We start from the raw sequence: 27621 nt of genomic DNA, 5'->3' as shown, positions 1-27621 counted from the left end.
TAATCCAGACAAATTGGTAGGTTATTGCAGCCATTAAGATGTGGAATTCCTGTCGATTTTGAATCTTTCAGCATAACCAAATTACGATTCAGATTCAGCCTATGGCTACAGTTTATCCAGGGTTGTTGTTGTTGTTTTCTCTGCAACACGCAGCACTAAATGAACTACAGCTACCATAATCCTCAGCGAAATTATATGGACTACAATTCCCTTCAAACTTTACATCCGTACAATCCATGACACTGAAGGTTCAAGTAAGACTGATGTGAGGAAGGACTACAACAGCGACTGGGGGATTGATATACATAATATTGCAAAAATGCTCTGGTTTGATGGCTCTATCCCTGCCGCCATCGTCTCAGCCAAGCAGGCAAACTGTGTATTCGTCGTCGTTATTACAGGTAGCTGTGTGCTTAACGGTTAGCCTAGCAAGTTAGGGCCGGACAGACTACTACAGCCATGGCCTAGCTAGCTAGCTGACGAGCTTGGAGAAATAAGCTCTGTCATTGTTTAGACGTAGCTAACTGCATTCCTAAAAGGCTAATAGACTACCGTTAGAAGTCTTGAGTATTTCGCGAACATTGAAATGTGACGTGGTCCTAGGTAATGTTAACTATCAGAAATGCTTTGTGAAAAATGTTCACTGGTTGGCTAAGTCAAAAACTAAGATCCCGTTTGCGACAGTAGAATGCTAGTTTACATGCTAGCTAGCTTATCTTTACATAAGTTAGATCGAAACGTATTTGTTAGACTTCATCCTCTTATGGCATTCTCAGCAATTGCAACAGTAGTGGAAACTGCGCAAGATGTTTGATCTTTATGGAGAGATCGTATGCAATGACGTGTTTATGCAGTTTGAAATGAGGTTCCGTCTCTTTTGTGCCAGTGTTGGCAGAGCACTCTGGCATCAACTGTGTCCTCTTTCAGGAGATGACGAGCAGTCCACACAGATGATGTCCAGCTGGGAAGATGACGAAGTTGCGCAGGCCACAGAAGGCTGTTTTATAGCAATTAAGATAGATGCGAAAAGGTGTGTAATTTCCTTTGATGCTAAATTAGAAGACAACATTATAAGCGATGTTGTATTGCTTTTTGAGCTCATGAAGTGTTCGAGGTACTACTGTAAACAGGTTGTGTTACACGATAGCTATATTAGGAATTGATTTTCATCTCCGTTTTCCTTTTTTATCTTTCAGTGAAACCTGTGTGCAGTTCTCTCAAATCTGTATCCTTTTTTGACTGAGCATTGAACTAGAACAGTGATGAAATAAAATAATGACCATTATCAAAAGATTGCCTCTGATAAACACTATACAAAAGGGAGATGTTGGGTTTCTGCTGTCGTCACCTGGGTCTAACTTGTATTACCACATTAACCTCATCTGCTGACTGATGGAATATCCCTCAAAATTGTGTTTACAAATCCCCACTGTTTTCCCACTCTGTGTTGGACATTTCCTTCATGTTCTTTGAAAGATCCAGTAGTCTGCATCCCATCCAGTTTCTTCATAGGAGAGAATGGTATTCCCTTGGAGGTGATTGCTGGCAGTGTCCCAGCGCAAGAACTCATAAAGCGGATCAGCAAGGTCAAACAGGTAAGGTCAGACCGCAGCTGTTCTGTCATCCCATCCATTGTACTCTTAAGGGGAGCCTTCACTGTTACTAGCATTCTCCTTTTGTGCTGCGGCCACTCTCTGCTGTTTACTCTCTTCAATATCCAGGCATCTTCACCATAGTTTATTAGGCCTTCTGTTCAATGTAAATACACTCATGTATATCAAGGGCCAATAAAACCATTGGATAATTAGAATGATTAATGCCCTTCAAGAAAGGAGATTTTGGAGCCAGAGAGCCAGCAAACCTCAACCACTAATTTTGTAAATGTGTAAGAGTTTGTGTAAAACGGAAATGTGAGCAATTTTGAAATGGGACCTATTCACCATTTTCTGCGTTTGAGTTAATGTTTTTATTCACTGGGAGTTTCCTTTAAACGTCCCTGCATGCCACTTTGGAAAAGACAATCTGCTACAGTAAGTGATTGTCGCATAATGTAATGTCATTTAGTCACATTGTGTGCATGTTCATCAATTGGCACCACCAAAAGGCAGTTGCAAGGGAATTAGAATTATTGTGACACACAAACACAGGAAGTGTGCATCTGTGTTGGGTAGCTTCATTCTTTCAAATAAGCGCATCCAAAAATCTATGCTGGCGTTGAGCTATAATTGAAAGATTATTCTTATTTGCTACACCAGACAAGAGATGTTCTGATAAGGAAAGTCGTGATTGAGTATCGTCTTCTCCCTGTGTTGGGTAGATGCATGCACAGGACGCGGAGGTCTCGAACGCGGTCTTGGATCAGGCTGAAGAGCACATGGACGAATCCACCCCACCTTCTGTCAGCCCAGACCCAGTCGCTGAGCAGGCCTCCCCGTCAGCCAGCGACCAGCCTAACAGCGCTGTACCCCCCAGTACAGCCTCAGAGAACAGCACTCTGCCCCCCAGTCCAGCCTCAGAGAACAGCACTCCCTCCCCCAGTGCAGCCTCAGAGAACAGCACTCCCCCCCCCAGTGCAGCCTCAGAGAACAGCACACCCCCTGCTCCATCCAAAGGTGAGCTGGTCAGGACGCATCAAAGCTGTTCTTTCTTACATCAACATTTCCGTTCCTGAAGGTTATACTGGCAATTCCCGTTTTTACAACCCTCCGGAAGGCTAGTTGTAAAAACTGGAATTTCCGGTATTGTTTGAATTGTCGAGTATTGGTTCCGGTTGAAGCAGCTCTGCATTTCTACGGTATGTCACCAAGCGCAAAATATGAGCACCGTCGCTGGGTATGTGAGTCTGAATGGGTGGCACCAAGGGGACCTATAAGCCCCTCTCCTGCTATCCCCTTCCCAGAATCCCTCTCCAGGCCGGCAGAGGAGGGCGGAGCCTCGGGCTACGTGACCCCGGCCGAGGACAGGAGCCTTTCCTCAGATGACCTGTCTCTCAGCTCCCAGCCGGACGAGGGTTTGGATGCCAAGGTGGAGAGGTGAGTCAGGAGAAACAGCCGTACTGCAGTCTCAGAGTCTCAGGCTCACTCACTCTCTCTCACAGTCTTATTCAGCTTATTCAGGCTCACTCACTCTCTCACACAGTCTTATTCAGGCTCACTCACTCACTCACACAGTCTTATTCAGCTTATTCAGGCTCACTCACTCTCTCACACAGTCTTATTCAGGCTCACTCACTCTCTCACACAGTCTTATTCAGGCTCACTCTCACAGTCTTATTCAGACTCACTCACTCTCTCACACAGTCTTATTCAGGCTCACTCTCTCACACAGTCTTATTCAGGCTCACTCACTCTCTCACACAGTCTTATTCAGGCTCACTCTCTCACACAGTCTTATTCAGGCTCACTCTCACAGTCTTATTCAGACTCACTCACTCTCTCACACAGTCTTATTCAGGCTCACTCTCTCACACAGTCTTATTCAGGCTCACTCACTCTCTCACACAGTCTTATTCAGGCTCACTCTCTCACACAGTCTTATTCAGGCTCACTCACTCTCTCACACAGTCTTATTCAGGCTCACTCACTCTCTCACACAGTCTTATTCAGGCTCACTCTCTCACACAGTCTTATTCAGCTTATTCAGGCTCACTCACTCTCTCACACAGTCTTATTCAGGCTCATTCACTCTCTCACGCAGACTAACCAAGAAGCTGGAGGAGAGGCGGGAGCGCAAGAAGAAAGGAGAAGAGGAGGTACTGAACTCCCGGCCTGAGGCGCTGCAGCTATCCATCACATTAGAACAAAATTATGATCGATATTCTATTGATGATGACAAAGTGACCGCACATGAGCTGCAAACAAATAGTCTTGCAGAATCACATCAGTATTACAGGCAATAAATATTGATGGATGGATGCTTGGAATAAAATAATCCAGGAAACTATTTTATTGAAAACAGAACAGAGTTCATATGACGTACAAATATTGTACATTATTTGAGCAGTGTAACTGATAGCCATGAAGCTCTAAAACATTGAGCTATTTATTTTTACTGAGATGCCAGTGTTATTGGATCTGGGCTTCACATATGTTGGTTTGGCATTTCCTAGCCTAGTTTCAGTCCTCTCTTCACAGTTTTTTTCCATTTCAAATGCATTCAGAAATGCATTCAGGGGCGCAGGCATGTTTGAGTTAAATTTCCCTCAGACCGGGCCTGACTTGGCTGGTGTCTTGGAGCAGCAGGAGATAAAGAAGGAGATAGACCGCCGGAGACAGGGGAAGGAGATGCTGGACTACAAGCGCAAGCAGGAGGGGGAGAGGACCAAGCGCCTGCTGGAGGACCGGAACAGGGAGAAGGCGGAGGAGAAGGCAGCGCGGGACCGCGTCAAGCAGCAGATCGCCCTGGTGAGCACACCCCCTTCAGCCTCGCCCACACCAGGCAGGGAGGGCCCATGTTCACCCTGGTGAGCACGCCCCCCTTCACACTGAGCAGGGAGGGCCCATGTTCACCCTGGTGAGCACGCCCTCCTTCACACTAAGCACAGAGGGCCCACGTTCACCCTGGTGAGCACGCCCTCCTTCACACTGAGCAGGGAGGGCCCACGTTCACCCTGGTGAGCACGCCCTCCTTCACACTGAGCAGGGGGGGCCCATATTCACCCTGGTGAGCACGCCCCCCTTCACACTGAGCAGGGAGGGCCCATATTCACCCTGGTGAGCACGCCCTTTTTCACACTGAGCACAGAGGGTCCATGTTAACCCTGGTGAGCATGCCCTCCTTCACACTGAGCACAGAGGGCCCACGTTCACCCTGGTGAGCTCGCCCTCCTTCACACCAGGCAGGGAGGGCCCACGTTCCCTCGCTTCTGCCCCACAGACAGGGCTGCCAAGTCCTCAAATGTACATAAATTTACAAAAAAGGACAAAACTTGATTATCATACTACTAATTCTGATAGTAGTGGGGGACTGTGTAATGGAGAGTTCAAGCACCTACTTAAACTGTGATCACATTGACACAATGTGACACCTTGCCATCCGGTGGAAGTCATTCATTTCCAGTGGAGAGTTTTTTGTTTTTTTAAGGTCACAATACTTCAATGACGATGTATTGACCGCAGCTTAATGAATACTCTGACCCTCAGGGTGGTCAACAGCCAGGGCTCCTCTAAGAAAGTGATTAAGGGCTTGAATATAAAAACCTTTCTGCAGCGCTCATGTTCATGCTGTGAACCCCACTGCCTGCTTGGGAGAGTGTAGACCTCCACAGTCCTCCTCTGAAACATGAGGTGTCGCCAGCTGCTTCTTAACACTACAGACTACAGCTATGCTCACACAGAGTTGAGTCAGAGGAGGACCTTTCATATACAGCTTTAGCATGCAGTCTACAGGCATCCGATCGACCCGCTGGGGTTGCTAGATAGTGATGAACGCAGATCCCTAACTGAAAAACCTTCCTATACCCTGGGCGGAAAATTGCTTGTCTACCTATGAGCTACCGTTATCCCCCCGTATTTTCTTGTCTCTCGTGTGCATTGCTCTCATGTGAGGCATTGTGCAAAATAAAGGTGCAATGTGAAGAACACAGAAAATGTGAGACTCCAACACCATAGACAGTCTTCACTTGTACATGCAGCTTGCTTTAGATTACAAAGAATAAATGTGTGCTGCAAGTGTTTGGCTATTGATGGTTTGTAGGCTACCGTATCGTATTCTGACATTAATGCGACATTTTTGGGAACTACTTTGACGACTATAAGTCTACTTAATAACCTTGAATAAACCATGCTATATTAATGCTAGGCCAATTTAGCCCTGTGGAAATCTCTCAAAAACTAGGTTCAAGTGCTTTAAAATGAATATTTATTACACTATTAAATGAAAAAATTTTTCATTTTAGTCTTTGAAACTCCCTAGTTCTAGGGCTGAGGCCTTTAAATGAAGGAGTCTAGTTAAATATTGGTGGTGACTGGCTTCCAGTGTTGTAATCTTATGGTTGATGGTCCTCTGAGCTGCAGCTGCTGTACATGAGGCTGACAGAGCTGCTCTGTGGGAGAGCTGACAGGAGAGAGAGAGACGGGGAGAGAGGGATGGGCGGGAGGTAGCGGGACATGGCGGGGTCCCAGACCACAGTATTAACGGTCTGCAACACTCGCCTACAGAAAGGTTTACATTGAACTTCTCTGTACTTTGAAGGAAGCTGAAAGGACTTTGCAGCTCAGGTAAGTGGGAGCCCTGAACAGAAGGGGGCACTCGTGGGCCCTGTGTGGTTTTGATAGCAGCGGGTGAACACTGTATCTGATGTGTTCCCCGTAGGACCGGGCTGACCGAGCGGCCCGCTACGCCAAGAACCAGGAGGAGGCGGATGCAGCCAAGGCCGCAGCACTGCAGGCCCGACAGGCAGAGATGGAGGCCCGGAAGGAGACGCTGCAGAGAGAGAGGAGGTGCAGAACACACACCCCACACTCCGCTCAAACACCCCAATAGCATGCCAGACTGACTGCCCCATGAGTCTACACTGTCTGCATCATAACAAACAGCCCCGTACTGTTACATTACATTACATTTCATTACATTATTGGCATTTGGCAGACGCTCTTATCCAGAGCGACGTACAACAAAGTGCATACCCATAACCAGGGATAAGTTTGCTGAAAGACCCTACAGGGAAGTACAATTTCAACTGCTACCTGTACAACAAAAATAAGGACGAGGGCCAAATTTTTTTTTTTTAAAGAAACAAACAAACAGAGCAAAAGAGACCAAAGTTAACTATCCAAACACTGCTTACCTAGCCAACTAAAAATACCGATACACAAAGCAAGTCACAGAGACAACAATTAAGGTTCACAGGGAGGTAGGGAGGGACGGGGAGAGGTGCTGCTTGAAGAGGTGTGTCTTCAGCTTGTGCTTGAAGGTGGGGAGAGTTCTGACCTCAACGGGGAGTTTGTTCCACCACCGTGGAGCTAGAACAGACAGTAGTCGTGAGCATGAGGTGGAGGTTTGGAGAGGGGGAGGTGCCAAGCGGCCTGTGGAGGCTGAAAGAAGAGGTCTGGCAGGGGTGTAGGGTCTGATGATTTTTTGTAGATAAGCTGGGGAAGACCCCTTAACTGCTTGGAAGGCTAGCACCTATGTTTTGAATTTGATGCGAGCAATGACAGGCAGCCAGTGGAGGGAAGTAAGCAGGGGGTGAGCGTGTGAGTATTTGGGAAGGTTGAAGACCAGACGAGCTGCTGCATTCAGGATAAGTTGGAGGGGTCTGATGGCGGACGCTGGGAGGCCATCCAAGAGGGAATTGCAGTAGTCCAGGCGGGACAGAACCATCACTTGGAGTAGGGGGTGAGAAAGGGGCGGATTCTCCGTATGTTGTATAGGAAGAACCTGCAAGACCGGGTCACCGCCGCAATGTTCTCGGAAAGGGTCAGTCTGCTGTCCATCACCACGCCGAGGTTCCTTGCACTGGGTGACGGAGTGAGTGTGGTATCCCCGAGGGAAATGGAGAGATCCAGATGAGGAGAGGTATTAGCAGGGATGAATATCATTTCAGTCTTGCCTGGGTTGAGCTTTAGATGGTGGTTGTCCATCCAGCTCTGGATGTCCCTCAGGCAAGCAGAGATACGGGCTGAAACCTGCATATCAGACGGTGGGAACGAGACAAAGAGTCGGGTATCGTCCGCGTAGCAGTGATAGGATTGCCCATGTGCAGTGATCACAGGGCCAAGGGAGTGAGTGTAAAGAGAAAAAAGAAGCGGGCCTAGGACTGAGCCCTGGGAAACTCCTGTGGCGAGGGGGCGAGGTGTCGATACCGAACCAGCCCAGGCAACCTGGAAGGAGCGACCAGAGAGGTAGGACTCAGTCCAGTCCAGGGCTGTGCCAGAGATGCCTGTTGCTGACAGGGCAGACAGGAGGATGGAGTGATCCACAGTGTCGAAGGCAGCAGAGAGATCTAAAAGAATGAGGACAGAGGAGAGGGAGGCTGCTTGTGCGGCATGGAGTGACTCACTGAGGGAGAGGAGCGCAGTCTCTGTTGAGTGGCCCGATCAGAAGCCAGACTGATGGGGGTCTAGCAGGTTGTTGTTAGAAACGAAAGAAGAAAGTTGAGTAGAAGCGGCTTGTTCTATAGTTTTAGAAAGGAAAGGAAGAAGAGATACTGGGCGGTAGTTCTGGATGATGGAGGGATCCAGAGTAGGCTTTTTTAGCAGCGGAGTGATGTGGGCCCTCTTGGAGGATGCCGGAAAACAGCCGGAAGACAGGGAGGAGTTGACAAGGGAGGTGACAAATGGGAGAATGTCAGGTGTGATAGTTTGGAAAAGAGAAGAGGGGATAGGGTCAAGGGCACAGGGTGTAGGGCGGTGGGAGAGCAGGAGTTGAGGAACATCAGAGTCTGTAAGGGGGGAGAAAGTGGAAAAGGAAGTGGGTATAGGGGGGGAGGGCACAGTGAGGGGGGGCGGTGGTTGTAAAAGATCTGCGGATGACTGTGACCTTCTCATCGAAAAAATCGGCGAAGTCATCAGCAGCGAAGGAGGACTGAGGAGGAGGAGGCGGTGCGTTGAGGAGAGAGGAGAAAATAGAGAAAAGTTTCCGGGGGTTAGAACCGGAGTTCTGAATTTGTGTTAGATAGTATTTTGCTTCGGCGGCAGTGACAGCGGAAGAGAATGCCGCCAGGAGAGACTGGTAAGTCGTGAGGTCTGAAGCGTCTCTGGATTTCCCCCACTTCCTCTCCGCTGCGCGGAGGCTGGCCCTGGAGGTACGGAGGGTGTCATATCCAAGGGGACGGGGGGGATGTGCGAGGCGGCTTTGAGACGGGGACAGAGGGAGTCAAAGGCGGAGGAGAGAGATGAAAGGAGGGTGGCAGATGCAGAGTCAGCGGGGAGTTTGGAGAAGGATTCGAGAGGGGGGAGTGAGGCGGTGACAGTGGTGGCAAAGGAAGAGGGTGAGAGGGAGCAGAGGTTACGGCGGGCTGAGGAAGGGTAGGTGGGAGGTGGGGGAGGAGGATGGGAAGGAAGAGGGAGGGAGAATGAGATGAAGTGGTGATCAGATGTATGCAGAGGGGTAACCGTGAAATGTCTGCGGATGCAGCCAAGGCCGCAGCACTGCAGGCCCGACAGGCAGAGATGGAGGCCCGGAAGGAGGCGCTGCAGAGAGAGAGAGAGAGGAGGTGCAGAACACACACTCCACACCCCAACAGCATGCCAGATTGACTGCCGCATGAGTCTACACTGTCTGCATCATATCAAACAGCCCCGCACTGTCTGCATCGTAACAAACAGCCTCGCACTGTCTGCATCGTAACTAACAGCCCCACACTGTCTGCATCATAACAAACAGCCCCACACTGTCTGCATCATAACAAACAGCCCCACACTGTCTGCATCATAACAAACAGCCCCACATTGTCTGCATCATAACTAACAGCCCCACACTGTCTGCATCATTACAAACGGCCCCACACTGTCTGCATCATAACAAACAGCCCTACACTGTCTGCATCGTAACAAACAGCCCCACACTGTCTGCATCATAACAAACAGCCCCACACTGTCTGCTTCATAACAAACAGCCCTGCACTGTCTGCATCGTAACTGCATGAACTAACTGCATTTTAGCAGTTAGTTCATGTCCTCTCTCTGTATGTTTCTCCACTCAGTGCAGTGTGTGTCTCTCCTCTTAGTGCAGTGTGTGTCTCTCTCAGTGCAGTGTGTCTTTCTCTCTCAGTGCAGTGTGTCTCTCCTCTCAGTGCAGTGTCTCTCCTCTCCTCTCAGTGCAGTGTGTGTCTCTCCTCTCAGTGCAGTGTCTCTCCTCTCAGTGCAGTGTCTCTCCTCTCAGTGCAGTGTCTCTCCTCTCCTCTCAGTGCAGTGTGTGTCTCTCCTCTCAGTGCAGTGTCTCTCCTCTCAGTGCAGTGTTTCTCTCTCAGTGCAGTGTGTGTCTCTCCTCTCAGTGCAGTGTCTCTCCTCTCAGTGCAGTGTGTGTTTCTCTCTCAGTGCAGTGTGTGTCTCTCCTCTCAGTGCAGAGTCTCTCCTCTCAGTGCAGTGTCTCTCTCTCAGTGCAGTGTGTGTTTCTCTCTCAGTGCAGTGTGTGTCTCTCCTCTCAGTGCAGTGTCTCTCCTCTCAGTGCAGTGTTTCTCCTCTCAGTGCAGTGTCTCTCTCAGTGCAGTGTGTGTCTCTCTCAGTGCAGTGTGTGTCTCTCTCAGTGCAGTGTGTGTCTCTCTCAGTGCAGTGTCTCTCTCAGTGCAGTGTGTGTTTCTCTCTCAGTGCAGTGTGTTTCTCTCTCAGTGCAGTGTCTCTCCTCTCAGTGCAGTGTGTGTTTCTCTCTCAGTGCAGTGTGTGTTTCTCTCTCAGTGCAGTGTCTCTCCTCTCAGTGCAGTGTGTCTCTCTCCTCTCAGTGCAGTGTGTGTTTCTCTCTGTGTAGTGTCTCTCCTCTCAGTGCAGTGTGTGTTTCTCTCTCAGTGCAGTGTCTCTCCTCTCAGTGCAGTGTGTCTCTCCTCTCAGTGCAGTGTGTGTTTCTCTCTCAGTGTAGTGTCTCTCCTCTCAGTGCAGTGTGTGTTTCTCTCTCAGTGCAGTGTCTCTCCTCTCAGTGCAGTGTGTTTCTCTCGCAGTGCTGTAGCAAGGATACAGTTCCGTCTTCCAGACGGCTCGTCCTTCACCAACCAGTTCCCGTCTGAGGCCCTGCTGCAGGACGCGCGGGATTTCGCCGCTCAGGTGGGTCTCCTGCGCCGAGCGCTGCTGGAGCGCCAGGTTTCTACTTATAGGTTTCTCCAGCTGGAGCGCCAGGTTTCTCCTTATAGGTTTCTCCAGCTGGAGCGCCAGGTTTCTCCAGCGCCTGCAGACCCTGCCTGGAATCCTGACGGCAGCACATACATTTTATATATTGTTAAGAGATTAGTTCAGGGATTCCCAAACATTTTTGGAAAACATCCCCTTTTAGGACATTTTTATGACCATTTCCCAACTAAGGAAAGAATGACGACTTGTGTACCTTTATGGTTTAAAATTTTTTTTTAGTTAGAGGTGGCACGGATGGTGCAGTGGGTAGCACTGCCGCCTCACAGCAAGGAGGTCCTGGGTTCGAATCCCGGTCGTCCGGGGCCTCTCTGTGTGGAGTTTGCATGTCCTCCCCGTGTCTGCGTGGGTTTCCTCTGGGTACTCCGGTTTCCTCCCACAGTCCAAAGACATGCAGGTTAGGCTGATTGGAGAGTCTAAATTGCCTGTAGGTATGAGTGTGTGAGTGAATGGTGTGTGTGCCCTGCGATGGACTGGCGACCTGTCCAGGGTGTATTCCTGCCTTTCGCCCAATGTATGCTGGGATAGGCTCCAGCCCCCCTGCGACCCTGTTCAGGATAAGCAGGTTAAGATAATGGATGGACGGATGGATGGATTTTAGGTAGAAAGACAGTCATGTGACCAGAGAACTTGAGAGAGAGAACAGAGAAACCATTCTCTCACCACGCTAATGGAATGGGGAGAGTTTTCAAATCTCAGTCAGGAGGTGTGGTCACACGTCTCATTTCCACTGTCACATCCAGCTAGGATTGGTGTTTACATTTAATGCTGAAGTAGCACTGTATCCACATTTACACAGAGCAGAGTTTGCAAAGGGGCCATCGGTTTTAGTGCTGGTGAGGTTACTTCTGGATATTCTGCCCTTGCTGTGGAATGACACTCCTCTGGGGTGAATGTGTCAGATGTTCAGTACTGATTGATGGTATGCCTGTTGATGCTGGGTCACAGTCCAATGGCTTGTATATCCAGCCAAGCTGGGACACATCCAAATCTGTGATAGGAGTCCCAAAGTGTTCTTCAAGGCATTTGAGGTGATCTGTCAACACGTCTGTGGAACATTTCTCAATACTGTTTTGGAGAATGTATTGTCTGCCCTTAAGCCCATTGGTCACTGAGTTATTGAATGTTCTTATCATTTCTCTGCATGACCATATTCAATTTGTTCAGTTATAAAGATAATATTTTACATTATCTGTTACATAATGGGCATTGTAGTAACTGCATTTGTTGTTGTTTTTTTACATCCATTTAAAATGCCAAGAGATCTCTGTGTGAATGAGTATCAGGGCTCTGTGTGATTGAGCAAATAATTGTGCGGGCGCATAGCTTTTCAACAGGCATATTAAAGGGCTTGATGTGATTTGTCAGTGGATGTCACGTGCTGCACTACATCTCTAAGGCTTGCTCTTATTTCCTTAGCGGCAGCTGAGGGGGGGTCCTCTCATGTTGCCCAATGTCCTTTCCAGTACCTTACCCAAGCTATGCTTTCTTACACACTAATTCATATCATCCTTTTCCCCATGTAGGAAGTAGGCAACCGGTATGGCAATTTCTCTCTGGCCACCATGTTCCCCAGGAGAGAGTTCACTGGAGAGGACCTGGACAGGACACTCCTGGAGCTGGAACTCGCTCCCAGTGCATCCGTCGTGCTGCTGCCTGTGAGTGAGACTCGCCTTCCCACTCCCGACCCCAGGAACACCTGACAACAACACTTATGATTATAGATTATTCAGAGATGAATTGTCGTGGTATTATCGTTGGTGACTGTTTGATGTTTTCATATGGCTAGCCGGTTCTAATGATGGTTCCTTGCTGGAACACACACAAGCAATGTCACAGACTTGTGTCCCATGTTTTCAGAGTCTTTCTTGAGAAAACCCCCGTTGTAATGAAGGTGTTTTAATTTAATGTGAGTTCACGTTGACGTTGGAGCAAAGTTCTGGATGTTGAATTTCTTTCTATCGCAGGACAGTTTTTGCTTTCAGATATGCTTTTGTATGACAGTTCTATTTAAAACTTAAAAATCCTCATCTTACACCACCCCTCCCTGTTTCCTTGGTTCTGCAGCAGTCGGGAAGGCCGGCCAATGCTGTGGCCCAGTCTTCAGGCGGGGGCTTGTGGGAGATGCTGGGGACGGTCTTCTACCCCCTGCTGGTGGTTTGGAGGTTCATCAGCAGCTTTCTGTTCTCCAGTGCTCCGGCCCCTGGCTCTTCCCCCAGGGCCCCAGCCGAGAGACCTGCCCCCAGCTCCGCCTCAGCCAGCCAACCAAATAGGTGGGTGCCTCAAGTCCGACCGATCAGGCGATCAGTTCCCACATTTTTATTAATAATTCATTGTAACCACAGAAGAAAATATGCAGGAAGAAAGAAAAAGGTGGATGAAAGTTCTGGATTTAGATTTTGTAAAGGACTGGATTTGTCCTTCTGTTTGAACTTTCTGGAAAAACCTGGTGTAATTATCCTGCGGCTTTTGTCAGTTTGAATTACTTTTTTTAATTGCGAGAAGATGCGTCTATCTTCTTGATTATTTCTCTAAAACTTGCCTGTATTTCAATGTTATTCTTCTTCAGAGAGTTCATTCGGAAGCGGGTTCTGGAGAAACGACCTGAGGACTTCAAAAAAGACGGCAAAATCTACAGACTAAGGACTCAGGAAGACAGTGAGGATGACAACAACACCTGGAATGGCAACTCCACCCAACAGATGTAGCCCACTGATGCTAAATACTGTGCAATAATGTTTATTTCCCTTTTCTTACCAGGTTTGTGTACATTGAGAACATGACTGCAGTATGTTCCTGTGCAAGCCTGGTCCCACTGATCCCTTGCATGGTTAGCTAAATATAATCAGTGACTTCCCATTGGCTTGGACAGCATTATGTTTTTACTTTATTGCTATCATTTGCGAATAATTTTCCCCCCTGGTAGAATATGGCCCAAAACCAGTCATACCAATTTTATTACTACCAGGAGTTTCTGGGTTGTCCATTGCTTGATCTTATGGGTGATAATTTTTTTGGGGGTGGGGGGACAATCAATTTTATTTAACAATGGCTTCATGAAGAAAACTAGTCAGGCAAAAAATTTGAAATGACTGGCATTTGTGTGTTTTATATTAAGGGATTCCTTAATGAGTGTATTGTCTGCCTAGACTGCGGAATGTTCTTCTAGTTGAAAAGGGGAAGACTTTACAGCTCTCGTTTAATATTAGAAATTTAAGAAAAAGTTTTTCATATAATGGCATTTTTCACCTGCTGTGGTTTTATTTGGTGATACTGTATAGTTTTTCTATAATCGCAAGGTTGTGCACTTCATGCATGTTAATCATGGAAATCAAAAGCATGACTGTTGGTTCCGTCGGTTTCTACGGCTGGGGATCGTAGAGCAGTGCTACGTAACTCCAGGTCCTGCGGGCCGCAGTGTCTGCAGCGTTTTCTCCAAACATACGCGACACTACATGATTTCACTCATTATCTTACAGCACCACCTTGGTTCTGGAAGCAGTGGCATCTGCTGAGTTGAAATCTGTACAACTACATTCGTTAATAAATTATAATTTCAAGATCTTGAAGTGCAGATTTTGTAGCCTTTATCATAGTTTGGATATCTTTTTCTCCTGCGCTTGTAAAACTGATTTTCCTAAAATCTCTCTGCCGTAATGTGAAGAAATAAACTGTCTTTGCCTGCCAACTGATTATTTATATCCTTGGCACACTTTTATTAATTGATTAATGAAAAGTTGAAACCAATGATCATGTCAAAATAGCTATGAATGCCATGAAGAAGTCCCATATTCAAATTGTGCTTATTGCTCTATATTGTAAACAATTAAATAAAAATGGGTAATTGTTTACTGATCATATTTAAGACTGAGGTGAATCCATAGGTTCCTAACTGGTGAAAGTGTAGACACGTGGCCACTACTCAAAAGACATGCAATTCTGCAATAAGTTAATCACTTTAAGAGGGAAATCCTATGAAATAAACATATGTGCAACAGACACATTTGGGGACGCAATCTTTAATTTGATCTAATTAAGCATCTAATTAATTAAATAAAAAATTTTAAAGTAATGGTTTGTTAAAATTCTGTGATTGAAATTGTGGTTGGAAGGAAAACCAGCATACACAGGGGACCCAAGGTCTAGTGCATTGTTGGGGCAAGAACAACAGACACTGTGGCCAACAGGACCTGGAGTTGAGTAGTGTTGTCTTGTGGACTGAAGGGGATTGTATATTGTGTACAGGTCAGGTATTTGGTACCAGATGGTTGTCATTATGGCTCACTGTGATGTCCGGTACTTTTGTTTTTACTTTACCTATGTGTCAGCTGCAATGTCTGGAACTAAAATCATACCCAAAAGATATTGCCCCCCCCCCACCCCCCGATGGAAATGGAATATATTTGAAAACTATGGATATAATGCAACAATATATTGACAGATAAAGACATGCTTGCTGCTTTAAGAAACTGCAATATACCACAGTGCTGTGGAATATTTGTCATATTTCCCAAAAGTTGATACAATATTACAATATATTACATTTCCATAAGTATGAAGTTGCTTGTACATCTGGAAAGGATTTATGATGTGTCATAAGATCATGTGTGTTTGGATGAACTTCCGTGATTTTTTTAAATTATTTTTTTTGTGAACAGCAACCTGTACAAATTAATAACATTAAAAAATGTTGTTTAAAAAGCTATGCAAATTGCTCTGGATACACATCAGAAAATAATGTGATGTTAAAAAAAAGACTTTTTGCGCCGTTGTTTCTTTTTCATATTATATTTATTTGACGGACTATGCACAATAATCAACAATTATGCCGGCAAGCCTATGCTAAAGAGTTACGTAGAAGGCTAGTTTTGCGGTCCCTGAGCAGGCAAAGAGAAGGAAATCCAGGTAATAAAATAGAATGGGGAAAAAAAAACAATGCAAAAGCACGTTACTGCAAAAGACAAGCAAGTATAAGTTGAAGAAAATATAGCAGAAACAAAAAATAGCAACATACAGTATCTACATCAGATGACAAAACAGAACATCACATATTACATCAACATCAGCACAGAATGTAATACAGTAACATGACAATCAATAATGGCAGTAGCATAACCTTAAAAGAAATCACATTATGGTAGCATATCAGCAAGGAACATTATACTTGTAGGAATTTGTAATAGAAACAGCCCATCGCATAAGATCACATCAACGCATAATGGCGCCTTAAAACAATATAGTGTCAGTAGAAAAAATGGCAAAGTATGTATTTTAGACTGCAGGACTGAAGGGTTTATTTGCGTTGAGCCATATATAGTGTCTAAATTTGAGAATTGTAAGAGATAATGTATTCTATGAAATTGATGCTCATATCTATGCTATTTGGGTAAAAGCAATAAAACCTAATCTGTCAGGTATAATACAATCACCTGGCTGAGGTTGTTTTCTAGGGAGAATGAGTTTTATTTTTCATGTAGGATATGTACTGATATGTACTGAACTGTGCAGAGGCCAAACCATGGAGACTTTAAAAAACAATGCTAATGCCTCATTTATTTAATACTACTTTAAATTATCCCGGCTGAGGAGCTCTTATTTAACTGGGATATAATCCCGGTGTAGCCACAATAAGATCTGCACAGCCGTTGGGTCCTTGAGCAAGGCCCTTAACCCTGCTTAGTCTAATCAACTGCACGTCGCTCTGGATAAGAGCGTCTGCCAAATACCAATAATGTAATGTAATGGATACTACAACGTTATTGTACTGTATGTTATCCAACGTTATCTGTTGGGCCTTCCGTCAAAAACTTTGAGAATCTGTATAACCCCACTGCTCAGGTGGGAGTTCAAAATAAGTTTTCTATTCATCAATTTTAATTTTACAATGTTGACCACCCTTTTGGAAATAAATATTAGAAAAGAACATGATTTTTCTAACATCTTAATGCTGGCAGACAGGAATTGTTTAGCCAATTACGTATACATGGCCCGTGGCTGCTGTTACAGTAATTCAGGTTCAGCTTGCTGTCTGTTCTTTGCATACAGATAGATAATCAGTGTAGTCTACATTTAAATTTCAATTAAAAAGGAGAGGGACCAAATGTCATCATGTAACTGCTTTTATGCTGCTGTAGACGTGTGTTCCTTAATACATATGCTGCGTTCCATTTACCGTCAGAGGTCTGAATTTCCCAGTTGAAATGTCCTACTTCCGACCTCAAAGCATTCCAGGTGCGTTCAAAATGTTAACAAAAAACATGGCTGACCGTGAATAACTGGTGGTGTTTATGTGCCAATTGTATAACCACATGAACTGTCCGCATTTTGTACTGACCCAGCGGCATAAATATACCACTCGTTAACTCTGCTCCGGTCTAGCTACATTGGTAGGTAATCTGCAAAATCTCCCAAATAACTTTTGTGCAGAGAAGATAACTTTCAGAGTTCATTTGCCCTAACCAGCTAACGAATAACGTTGGCGACATTGTTTGACATCAATTCACACGCAGAACAGGCTTTACTATATGACAGTATGCTTTTGCGTTGCCTTTTAGTTGATGCCATGCGCGGATTTTGTATTCCACGACACAAAAACATTGTAGCCTACTAGAAACCTGTAGCTTCTGTAAGTGGCTGTGATTTCAATTCCGTCCAAAAGAGTCTGTCTGCAGCCTGCAAAACCCCTCTCATTCCGTCAGCAAAGTATCCCAATTGTCAATACAATATTACACGATATTACCAAAGGGGGCGTTTTCATTATTACAAAAGGTAAAAACAAACGATATAGCCGGTCAAAAACGCAAGGTAAACGAAAATTGTGAACAATGAAATTGATTTAAGTATCGCTTTTGCCATTCTTTTTCTGTTTAATTTATTTAAATATTTTGCTTTAATATACAGTAAACGGCAGCATTGCGCGTGTGCAGCTCACCCACATAATAGGTAACTTTCGCTTTTGGTTCAGAAATGATCCCGTGGTTTCGAGGAAGCAATATAAGCGGGGGGGGTTTTGTGTACGTTGAACCTAAGAAGTTTTCGATACGCAAGCTTAAGAAAACCAATATAATACTGTAAGTAATAGACCAACGCATGTAGCCTATATTTAAATGTAAACAATGTAAACATTTTTTAAATATTATATAATATTAATTTGTGTAGGTCTGTAAGACTTTAGGATCATAATGAAGAAAATGTTCGGTGGTTTTCATTCAGGTCACCATGATGTCCACAGAAGATGTTTTGTCCCTGAAGGAGCCTGTAAGTGAAACATTATTGAAAGTTTATAGTTGACAGAGAATGCTTATGATGTATAATCCTTAAAGGTGCAACAACTAATCAGTTGCAGAAACGCAAACCTATTAAATTGTGTGTTGAAGCTTTTCTATTTGGTAAAAGCAGCCTCTGTTTCAGGAAGAGCAAAACCTAACTAAAGCCGCGGAAGAACTTGTGATGTGGAAGGTACGGAATTCTTTCTAACTGTCTGTATGTTCAGTCGTTTTTTCAGTGTTCCAGCAGGGCTTTTCTGTTGTTGTTAAAACTAACCTTTAATTTTATTCAGAACAAAGTTGACAACGCTGATACAGAGAAGTCCAGACTTCTCTTGGACAAACTAAGTGCTGAGGATACCAAAAAACAAGCCCAAAAGGAAACGTTGGAGCTCTTGGAGGAACAGAAAAAAAAGGAGGCTATGTTTAATAAAAGGAGTAAAGAACAAAAGGTGGGTCTGTGCATTGAACACACCGAATCACCCATAGTGAATTTTGAGCAAAGCAGTCGCCAGAGCGAGACTTGGGTAGATGGCATACAGTACCCGTGTGTTATCTCAGCCCCAATCACCTGTTACTGAAAGAGCAGGAGAGTGCTGTTTGAGTTTTTCTCTTTATTTTTAGGCTCAGTCTTGTCATTTTCCTATTTTCTGTTTTTCTATAAAGTATTGCAAAGATACTTTGTGAAAAAGTGCTCTTACAAATGAAATTGCATTGCATCAAATTGAACCCTTCTTCACGTTGACATTTGTCCTTGAGCAACCCCACATTGATCCAGGGGGGACTGCTTGGTCTAATCAACTGTAAGTCACTTTGGATAAAAGTCATATTCAGGAATAATTAATACATCTGCTGTCTAGATTCAGGTTGGATTGTTTTTAAATGCCATGTAGGACCTTTGGCCTACATTTGTGACAAATTGTAGGTGGAACATTCTTATGATGAGAAAAAAAGAAACAGGCTAAGAACCAGAAACATAACTAATTAGAATGATCAATTTGACAGATGTATTACAGGTAGAGGGTAGTCAGTCAAATTTCAAATGATTTTGCTTTCAATCAAGTAAGAATTGTTTTCTGTTCATTTCAGCTATGTAACTTATTATGTTACAATGACTAAAAAACATTGTATTTGAATTGACTAAACCATTCGCCTTATGTGATCTACAGCATTTTGCAACACTTGAGTAGGTCTTTGGCCCCCATTTTATCTCTAGTCATCTTTGCTGTCTTAAGCTGTTTAAAGGACGCATGCCCCATGGCTGACCATGGAAAGCTCATTGGCTCAAGCTGGTTATACTGGTTTCCATTATGATCTATGTACTTTTTTAACGTTTCTATTATTGTTATCTAGGACAGTATTCTGCTACTTGAGACAAATAACCAGGCACTGATGGAACAACTAAAGAAATATGAAGACATGCTGAAAATCAAGAAAGCTGAATATTCATCACTCCTGCAAAAATCAAAGGTATTCACTCTACTCTTATTCTGGAGGTAACTTAATAGCCGGGCTCCTCCTGAAATGTCGTCACACTGTTTGAGTGGTTCGACTGGAGTATTTGTTTTCTTTTCTCACTTATTGGGTTTTTGGGTTAAAGGCCAGGTCTTTCCCAATTCTCTTATTTAATGATTTCCTGTAAAGTATGTGTGTAAAAGTGTCTGTAAATCAGTATTAAACTACAGTGAATAGAACATAAACATTTCCTGCTGCCGTTGCCAAAGCATGACAGGTATTTTCCCACCAGGTTATAGCAGACATCCCTGAAACAAAGGTGAGATTCACAGGAGTGGAGACAGGAGAGGACAGAGACTATGACAACATTGTGGGCGTGTTCACCATTACCCAGAGGCCCTCATTCCAGCTGACAGGAGGGCAAGCTCTCATCACTTTTGAGGAAGAGGAAGGTAGAGGCATTGAAATAATGTGGTCCACTCTACCTGTTTTCCTGTTTGCTTTTGGGAGGTTTTAATGTCTATTATATGGACGTCTGGGAAATTAAATTTACTTGTCCAATCTTGAAATCAGTTTATTTTATAGATTAAAATGCAGCCTGTAGGAAAGCCCATGGCATCTATATATTGACTGTATGTGGAGTATTCTTGCGTCCTTTTCACACTTGTTGCTGTGTTTGATCTGCACTCTGATGACCGTCGCTCTGGATAAGAGCGTCTGCTAAATGCCAATAATGTAATGTAATATAAATGCTTTCTAATTTAATGTAATGAGCGGTTATGACTGTAGGCCATCATAATTAAAACTCAGGTAAATTAGGTTATTTAAATTGTAAATAATGTGGTGATTTGAGTTGTGCATCCTTCCTTAAAGTGGCAGAAAAGATTCTGAAGCTGCCCAAGTGCTCTGTGGCATTTGAAAAACACAGAATGGACCTGAAGCCCCACTGTGTGCAACTGGATCCCTCTGTGAAGTTTGAGGTGAGAGTACAACTTGCCGATTCTGGGGTTTGTGGAAGCTGAGCAGAAGCATCTGTCAGCTGAGCAGAAGCGGGGCGTATTCCTGTAATGTTGAATACTCTTGAATGCCCACGCAGGTGCATATGAACGTGTCTAAGAAGAAGATCCGTTTCTCCAACCTTCAGCCTTACCTGCCAGTGGAGTGCATGAGTCATCATCTGGAGATGAGTTTCTCCAAGCCCAGCCAAGGGGGAGGGGAGGTGGAGGAGGTGGCCTACAACATGGACACTAACGATGGCCAAATCTCCTTCCTCAATACTGGAGGTGGTTCTGATTCACAGTCATGCAGGACATCTCTTTGTTTAGACGAGGAACGCGTTAGCACTTTCGGTTCAAAGAGAATATTCAGCTAGCCAAATTGTGTATCGAAATCTGTTTTTAGGTTGTAGGAAGTTGTGAGATTCAGGTGTTCTCCTGAATGTATTAAACAGTTTAAACCCATCTTCCTTTTTAAATACTTTGCTCTTGTCTCATTTTCATCATTAGTGTCATATTTCACAGTTATATTGTATTTCTATTCATATATTATATGGTTTCAGGTAGAAAACTCATGAATCCTCATATTTTTAATTGCAGTTGCTGAGTCTTTGGCCCTGAAGAGGAAGCACATCGTTGATGTCAGTCATGAGGTTCATGTCCATCCTTATTTCAAATACCAGCTGAAGAAATTTCAGGTGAAAATCAAACGCCAATGTTTTGTTGTTCACTGTTGACATTTCTTATTATTTTTAAAAAGCATATTTTAAATTCTCCCTTTAATCTGTGTCCTTTCTGCATTGTGATATCACTTTATCACTAACAGTTGCATCATTAAATCATGCTTATTCGCTCTGCGTTTAATCTGTTTGATCACAACTTATTGTTATTAATATGTCTGTGTGTATCTGCTTTCAGACTAACTGTGGGGTGCCGAAGCGTACGGTCCTGATTGGTGGGATCCAGGATGTCCTGGATGAAGAGGATCTGCAGGATCACCTCGAGATCCATTTCCAGAAACCCTGTAACAATGGCGGAGAGGTGGAGAGCATCAAGTACATCAGTCGACCCAATACAGCTGATGCCCACTTCTCTGAGGACACCGCATAAACCAAATGTGTATGAAGACAATGCATATGGAAACAGTCAATTCAGTTTGTATAGGGGGTTTTATGAGTAAGTATTTACACAAAGTAGAATTATAGTCCTGAACCCTCCTTGAGCATGCGTAGGGCAACAGTGGCAAGGAAGAACTCCCTGGTGAGTAACAAGAAGAAACTTTTCAGCAGAACCTGACTCAGAAAAGCCAATCTGCTGCTGACTGGCTGGTTAGTTGGGAAAAAAAGATGATTACATAATACATGCCTAATAATATCATGAATGTATAGTGTATAAAACATTGCTGCTTTTTGTCAATGAGAGCCTCGTTCAGGTCAGTGCAATATTATTTGCACTGCACCTTTTACAGAGTACTGTCATAAATACGCTTTCCAGAGTGACATAAGGGAAAAAGGGGAAAAAATACATTTGTGGTGTAAACACCGGTAGAGGAGATACTGTCTTTTGGAAAAGATGCTAATCCGAGGTCCTTACTCTCTCATTCAAGACCCCACTGAACTTTTGCGAAGAGTAGGGGATTGTGGAACACTGTGAATGGATTTGAGATTAGTTGAATTGCACTATATCCAAAAATGACTTACCAAATTATTAAAGATCAAATTAATTATCCTCTTTGCAGTTTAGTTAGTGTTGTGGCACAGTCTGAAAATAGGTTGACTCTTAAATCATCCTTTGGTGTGGCAAATGTTTTAATGTTGCTTGATTGGTTTCATTTTAATTTAATCTGTTATTTGAAATAAATAAAAATAATAAATCTGTCTTTCTCTTGTACAATTTGGCAACATGTAATTCACCTGAAATCCATGATGTATCTCTGGAGCTGCTGGCTTATGTAATAATGAAATCGGTTATGCTAAAGCTGAAATTAATGACATTAGAAGAGACCAGTCTGAAGCACATGATTACATAAAAATGCAATGCATGCCATGACAAATGAAACAAGCCATTTCATTCGCCATGGCATGTATTCTGACATAATGTGGCTTAAGAAGGTAAGCAGTCCCTCCAACCCAGAAAAGCACAGGGATTGCAATTGTGGTTAGAAAGAAACCCAGAATAGACAGTGGTACCCCACAACTGGATTAGATAATTCTATGAGTGAAATAAACTGATAAACATGTGTTTCAGTATCTTTTGCTGACATAATACTTATTAAAATAATTTTTCTTGAGATTATTCAGACTCTTAAATGTTATCTTAAATAATGTCTTGAGGCTGTATCAGTGGCTTTATGCTGGTAGACCTAAATGACAGGAAAAATCCACATGATACAAAAATATACTTTTATTTGGAATGTAATATTTTAGACAGTCATCGCATCAGTGTATTGAAAACTATGGCGTAATAATAAACGTAATGGCAATGAACACTGGAGGGCACTGCAGCACTCTAAAGACAGAAAGCAGGGCACACTGTCCATCGCCACATTAATCTTGCTTACTCTCCACACTCTTCAGTCAACCCTATTTGACTGCAGGGTTAATATGGATTGAAGAGCAATTCAGACATTTTATCTCCCAGAATTGAGGTACTCTGAACTGTATTTTAAGGTTGACCTTGAGATTTGAGATATGTTTCCCTGAGACTCAATCTTGAATGTTGAGAGAAGACAAAACAGTTGAAAAAATGGTATCATGGTTGTGATGCATATGCAGTGACCACCATAATCCATTTGTAAGAAACCCCCCAAATACACCAATGCTACTGGAACAGGGTTAATTTAATTTTGTTCTCGTTTATCTGACTCCAAAAGATAAGTTCAACAGTTCAACAAAAGGAACTGCAAATGTCCGCCAATAGTGTGGCTCTATATGATCGCTATCTATTTGTATAGACACGGACATGCCTGTGGCCTGTATAGCCTACAATTATACACTTAGTATGTATCTTGTGACGGCACTGGTGTATAGGTGAGTGACTATGGGGTGCAGGTATCCTAGGTTGTCTATATCTGTTAGGACTCTAAACTGCTAAGTGTGCAGTGGTGCGAGCCAAGAGGATGCAGGTTCAAATTAATACAATTTATTAAACAATGTGCATTGCAGAAATAGAATGACAATGTGTTACAAGAATTACAAGTTGTAATATGAATGGCTTTACGCAAATAGTCCACAGGAGATTAGCGAGTCTCCTCAAACCATTCCACGTTCCCCTCTATATACCCAGGGTTTACAGGAAAACAACAAATCATCAAATAAAGAGTCACAAGATGGTGGTAACAATGGTCCTGCTGATGTTATCTCTGTATGTCCAACAAACCTGGTTAACCTTTGTATTACAGCTGGATGCTGACTCACAGGTAACTTGCATTACCTGTGGTTTATTCCTACAAGATCTTTATTCAGCAACCAGTGTACTACACCACCAATGACACCAAACTATTTCCCGCTTCATTAGCTATCTAAAGACACCAAACACTGTATGTGGAAAACCCATGGTTTATACAGTGCTATTTCAACTCATCAGTTCTGGGAGCATTCCACTGAGATGGCAGAATTGCGCAGAGGCAGCACAATGATGGGAGCAATAGTCCTGTATTGACGAGCACTGTCTTTTCATCAAACCTTGCTGACCCTGTGTCAACATGGTCAACACAGTCTGTTTCCTTTTGGGGGTCTGCAGAGAGGCACACTTATGTAAAATACCCTACACATTGGAAAGTGACACATTTTTTGTTATTTTGCTTGGGTACTCTAGCACTTTGAGTTTGAAAGGATACAATAGCAATGAGGTTGAAGTCTGATATGGATGAGAATACCCTCAAATTAAATAGTCATTAAGTTATTGCTTCAAATAAAATTATTTTAAGACACATATACTCATATAGTATACGATGTACTCACTAAAATGCTTATCTTATTTATTTCCTGTGTTATGAATTATAGCCAGTAGAGGGTAGTACTCTCTCATAATTCAGTATATTAGATGGAAAATCACAGACACTTTAATAAGTGTACTTTTAGCCAATGTTGAACATTGGTTTATGGTTCTGTTCTTTGGGCTATGGATGTAACTTGCGCATTAACAGATAACTTACGCTAAGTTCCTTGTCTTAGTGATGTTGCATCTACACTCATCTAGTAATGTTGTTAGCCAGGATTCATACTGCTCATATGAATCACGTGAATGCACTTTTATATTATCTTTTGTAGATCATAACATCTGTAAAATAATGTAATGTAACCTAAAGATGAATGATCAGCACAAGGTACAATTGAACTTTTTGTATACCTGCATACAGACAATGGGCAACACCAAACATCAACATTGCCTTATTTAATGAGATTGCACCATGTGTGGTCAGAACAGCTCATATCCTCTGTGGCATGGAATGCACTAAGAGCCTCTCTGAAATTGACATTAGAATGTTTTACATTTGAGACTGGATGTATCTCTGAGGAACACTGACATCCATGCGCAGCTGTCTACTGTAAATAGAGCGTGTACTGTAAATAGAGACTGGAAGTCCCCGAGAAATGTTTGTAGCCTCTTGTCCTTCACTTTGAATTTCATGACCTGGAAATTGATTGGGTTTTGTGGGCGGAAAGTCAGGACACCAGCTGTGCTTTACCTAAACCACCTTTAACCACACGGTTTTCTCAAGGATATATATATACCTATCAAGGGCATTTGAGACCCTGAAAACTGATTAAGATATTGTGACAGAAAGGGTAACGTGTCACATTCGCTAATGCCCATGTATAATTTCCTGTGCTATAGGAAAACTGGAGTCACAGAAAAAAGGGAAAAAAAGTTTAAAACATTGATTTGTGTTCTTGTAAACCTTTTTGGTAAGGCATAAAAACAGATAACTGTCATTGAAACCAATCATGGCTCCTCTCTTCAATATTGAGCCCCTAAAGGGATCGGGGTGAGAAAAAACTTTTAGGAGATTTTGCAGGACATTTGCATACTCACAGAAATTTATATATAGAGAGAATGCAAAACTTATGCAAGATCTTCCAAAAGTTTTTTTATTTTTCCCATATCATATCATATATCCATATCATAATCCAGTGGTGGTGTCTTTATTTGCAGAGAAGCTCTCAGTCGGTAAATCAACAGTTCTGTTAAACAACAAGGCAATAAAATTATACCATCTAGCAACACTATTTACTTTTTTATGTTTAAATACTGTAGAAATACCCTGCAATTTCTCCTACCCCTTACATACCCCTAGACTGCCAGGGTCAAAACACCATTTTATAAACAGGGCACCTGAATTTAATAGCATAGGCTTAATAGCATAGTGTTTGTTACCTTTGTTATTTAATGTAAAATATAACAAGTAACATTATTATTTTGATTGCACAGGGCCATTCAAATGTTCTTCTCCTCTTCTCTCCAACGAGGGAAGACATTATTCTGTCAAGCCGTTTTATGAAAGACCTCCATCAGTCTCATTCTGCTCTATACAGCCTTTCATATAGTGTGGATTTAATGCTTTCTGACATAGCCCAGTATTATTTCTGACATCCCCCATATTGTTCATGTCTCATTTCCACCTCCGCACAGTGCTGTACACCTACTTGATTAGTTAATGGTGCTTACATCAATCTGAAATGATTTGTACATGAAGCCATCACTTAATTAGAAATGATGAGATCATAATTAATATCTGGCTGAAGTAGCCTATGGAGCCAGAGATGCGAGTGGGAGAAAAATGCATGCCCCTCAGTCCCTGTAGTTCATCAGGTTTGTGTCTTATTTTCCATCTGAAATGGAATCGGTTAACGTTTACTCTTCTGCGGGCAAAGGGCTAAACGTAAGATGTTTGAAAGAAAAGAAAGTGTACAACACCCCCCAGACAATGCTTTCACATGGTCCCCACCCCTTCCCCCACTCCCAGGGTTACTAACTGGAGCCAGATGGGGTAGGAAGGTTCCCCTTCAGTGTGCCCCGTTTTAGGCTGAGGGAGGGGTGGGGCTCAGCTCTGTGGCCAGAGTAGGGGGTCCAAACCCGTGGGCTGGGACCCCTTACCCTAAGAGACTTGAGGCTGTGAGACTTCAGATGGACAATGAGATATGTGGATAACACTATTTCTTGTCTAATTTACACATTCTAAATGCATTTGCACACTGCACTATAAAACACTGCACTAGTTGCAGTATGTCCACAAAGTCAGTTAGAGTGGATATGCATGTTACAATGTGTTACAAACATTTATTTTACTCATTTAAAAAGATTCCAAAGCTCACATTTTACAAAGTGACAGGTCACAAATAATATATTCGCCAAATAAGTGGGTTGTGGTGCTGCTGAATTAAATGCTCATTGTTAATAATGGTTTATAGAGTGGGGTGCAAAAATGTGAGTGCCCCTCATTTAAATGTCTGTTACAACTCCATGCCTTCTAAAGTATCTAACTGCAGTGGCTGTTCTATCTGGTGTTAACAAGCTTGGGTTCCTCTATTTCAGAATGAAGATTCCACCAAGAAGTAGAAGGCTACAAAAACTCTTATTAGAAAATGGAAGATAAATGGAACAGTTAAAGTCAAGGCAAGGTCTGGAAGACCAAGACATATTTCAGATAGAATGGCCTGAGACCTGGTGAGAAATGTTCAGATGAATCGCGCTCGCTTCTGTTCACTTAGATATTAATTGTAAAATGCTTTTTGACCAGGGGTGCCCAAATTTTTGCACACTGTATGAGTTCAAGAGATCAAATGGACCAGCAAAACATTTTACTATGGACCAAAACTCCTCCAATGCGATGTACTGTAAGAGACTGACAAACTCACACAGAAAATGACAACTTCAGGTTATTCCTGCTAAAGGTGCTTCTACAAGCTGCTGAATCATGGTGTATAATGTAACAATTTCTCAGATAGTGTGGAAATACCGTAGGATATTAATAGACATTATACAGGTTAAGGCTAATAATACATGATAATACAATTTTATTTGTTTATGTGTATCAATATACTGTAGGGGAAAATGCATTTTTGACTTAATTTTAAGTTAATTCTGAAGTATGCATTTTGTGCACTGCTTTTTAGCGTTAACCAGGCA

At 43.2% G+C, this 27621-nt stretch overlaps 2 protein-coding genes across 2 annotated transcripts; both read left to right on the top strand.

Annotated features, from left to right (window-relative positions):
• The first annotated feature begins 238 nt into the window (after positions 1–238).
• On the top strand, positions 239–15480 carry LOC133116869 (UBX domain-containing protein 4-like). The gene is made up of 13 exons (XM_061226869.1): positions 239–401; positions 928–1030; positions 1197–1225; positions 1477–1595; positions 2318–2612; positions 2900–3032; positions 3697–3751; positions 4239–4403; positions 6313–6440; positions 10592–10694; positions 12302–12433; positions 12843–13048; positions 13345–15480. Exons 1-13 carry the CDS (start codon positions 320–322, stop codon positions 13481–13483), a joined length of 1689 nt encoding a protein of 562 aa, XP_061082853.1. The 5' UTR covers positions 239–319; the 3' UTR covers positions 13484–15480.
• A 2268-nt stretch (positions 15481–17748) lies between these two features.
• On the top strand, positions 17749–22369 carry LOC133116830 (N-myc-interactor-like). Its single transcript, XM_061226814.1, has 10 exons — positions 17749–17845; positions 17988–18032; positions 18186–18233; positions 18334–18492; positions 19394–19510; positions 19788–19947; positions 20369–20475; positions 20592–20778; positions 21091–21188; positions 21409–22369. Exons 2-10 carry the CDS (start codon positions 17994–17996, stop codon positions 21598–21600), a joined length of 1107 nt encoding a protein of 368 aa, XP_061082798.1. The 5' UTR covers positions 17749–17845; positions 17988–17993; the 3' UTR covers positions 21601–22369.
• Positions 22370–27621: the final 5252 nt, after the last annotated feature.

Source organism: Conger conger, chromosome 17 (genome assembly GCF_963514075.1).
Source record: "Conger conger chromosome 17, fConCon1.1, whole genome shotgun sequence".
Classification (NCBI taxonomy): domain Eukaryota; kingdom Metazoa; phylum Chordata; class Actinopteri; order Anguilliformes; family Congridae; genus Conger; species Conger conger.
Note: the sequence above shows the minus strand (reverse complement) of the source record. Positions and strands in the feature narration are given on the sequence as shown.

Excerpts from the sequence above, each read along its gene's own strand:
- LOC133116830 (XM_061226814.1), top strand. The coding sequence starts at position 17,994 with ATGATGTCCACAGAAGATGTTTTGTCCCTGAAGGAGCCT. Across the intron at positions 18,493-19,393 it reads AAAGGAGTAAAGAACAAAAG|GACAGTATTCTGCTACTTGA; the intron begins GTGGGTCTGTGC and ends ATTGTTATCTAG. Across the intron at positions 20,476-20,591 it reads ATCCCTCTGTGAAGTTTGAG|GTGCATATGAACGTGTCTAA; the intron begins GTGAGAGTACAA and ends ATGCCCACGCAG.
- LOC133116869 (XM_061226869.1), top strand. The coding sequence starts at position 320 with ATGCTCTGGTTTGATGGCTCTATCCCTGCCGCCATCGTCTCAGCCAAG. Across the intron at positions 1,226-1,476 it reads TGTGCAGTTCTCTCAAATCT|ATCCAGTAGTCTGCATCCCA; the intron begins GTATCCTTTTTT and ends GTTCTTTGAAAG. Across the intron at positions 10,695-12,301 it reads CGCGGGATTTCGCCGCTCAG|GAAGTAGGCAACCGGTATGG; the intron begins GTGGGTCTCCTG and ends TTCCCCATGTAG.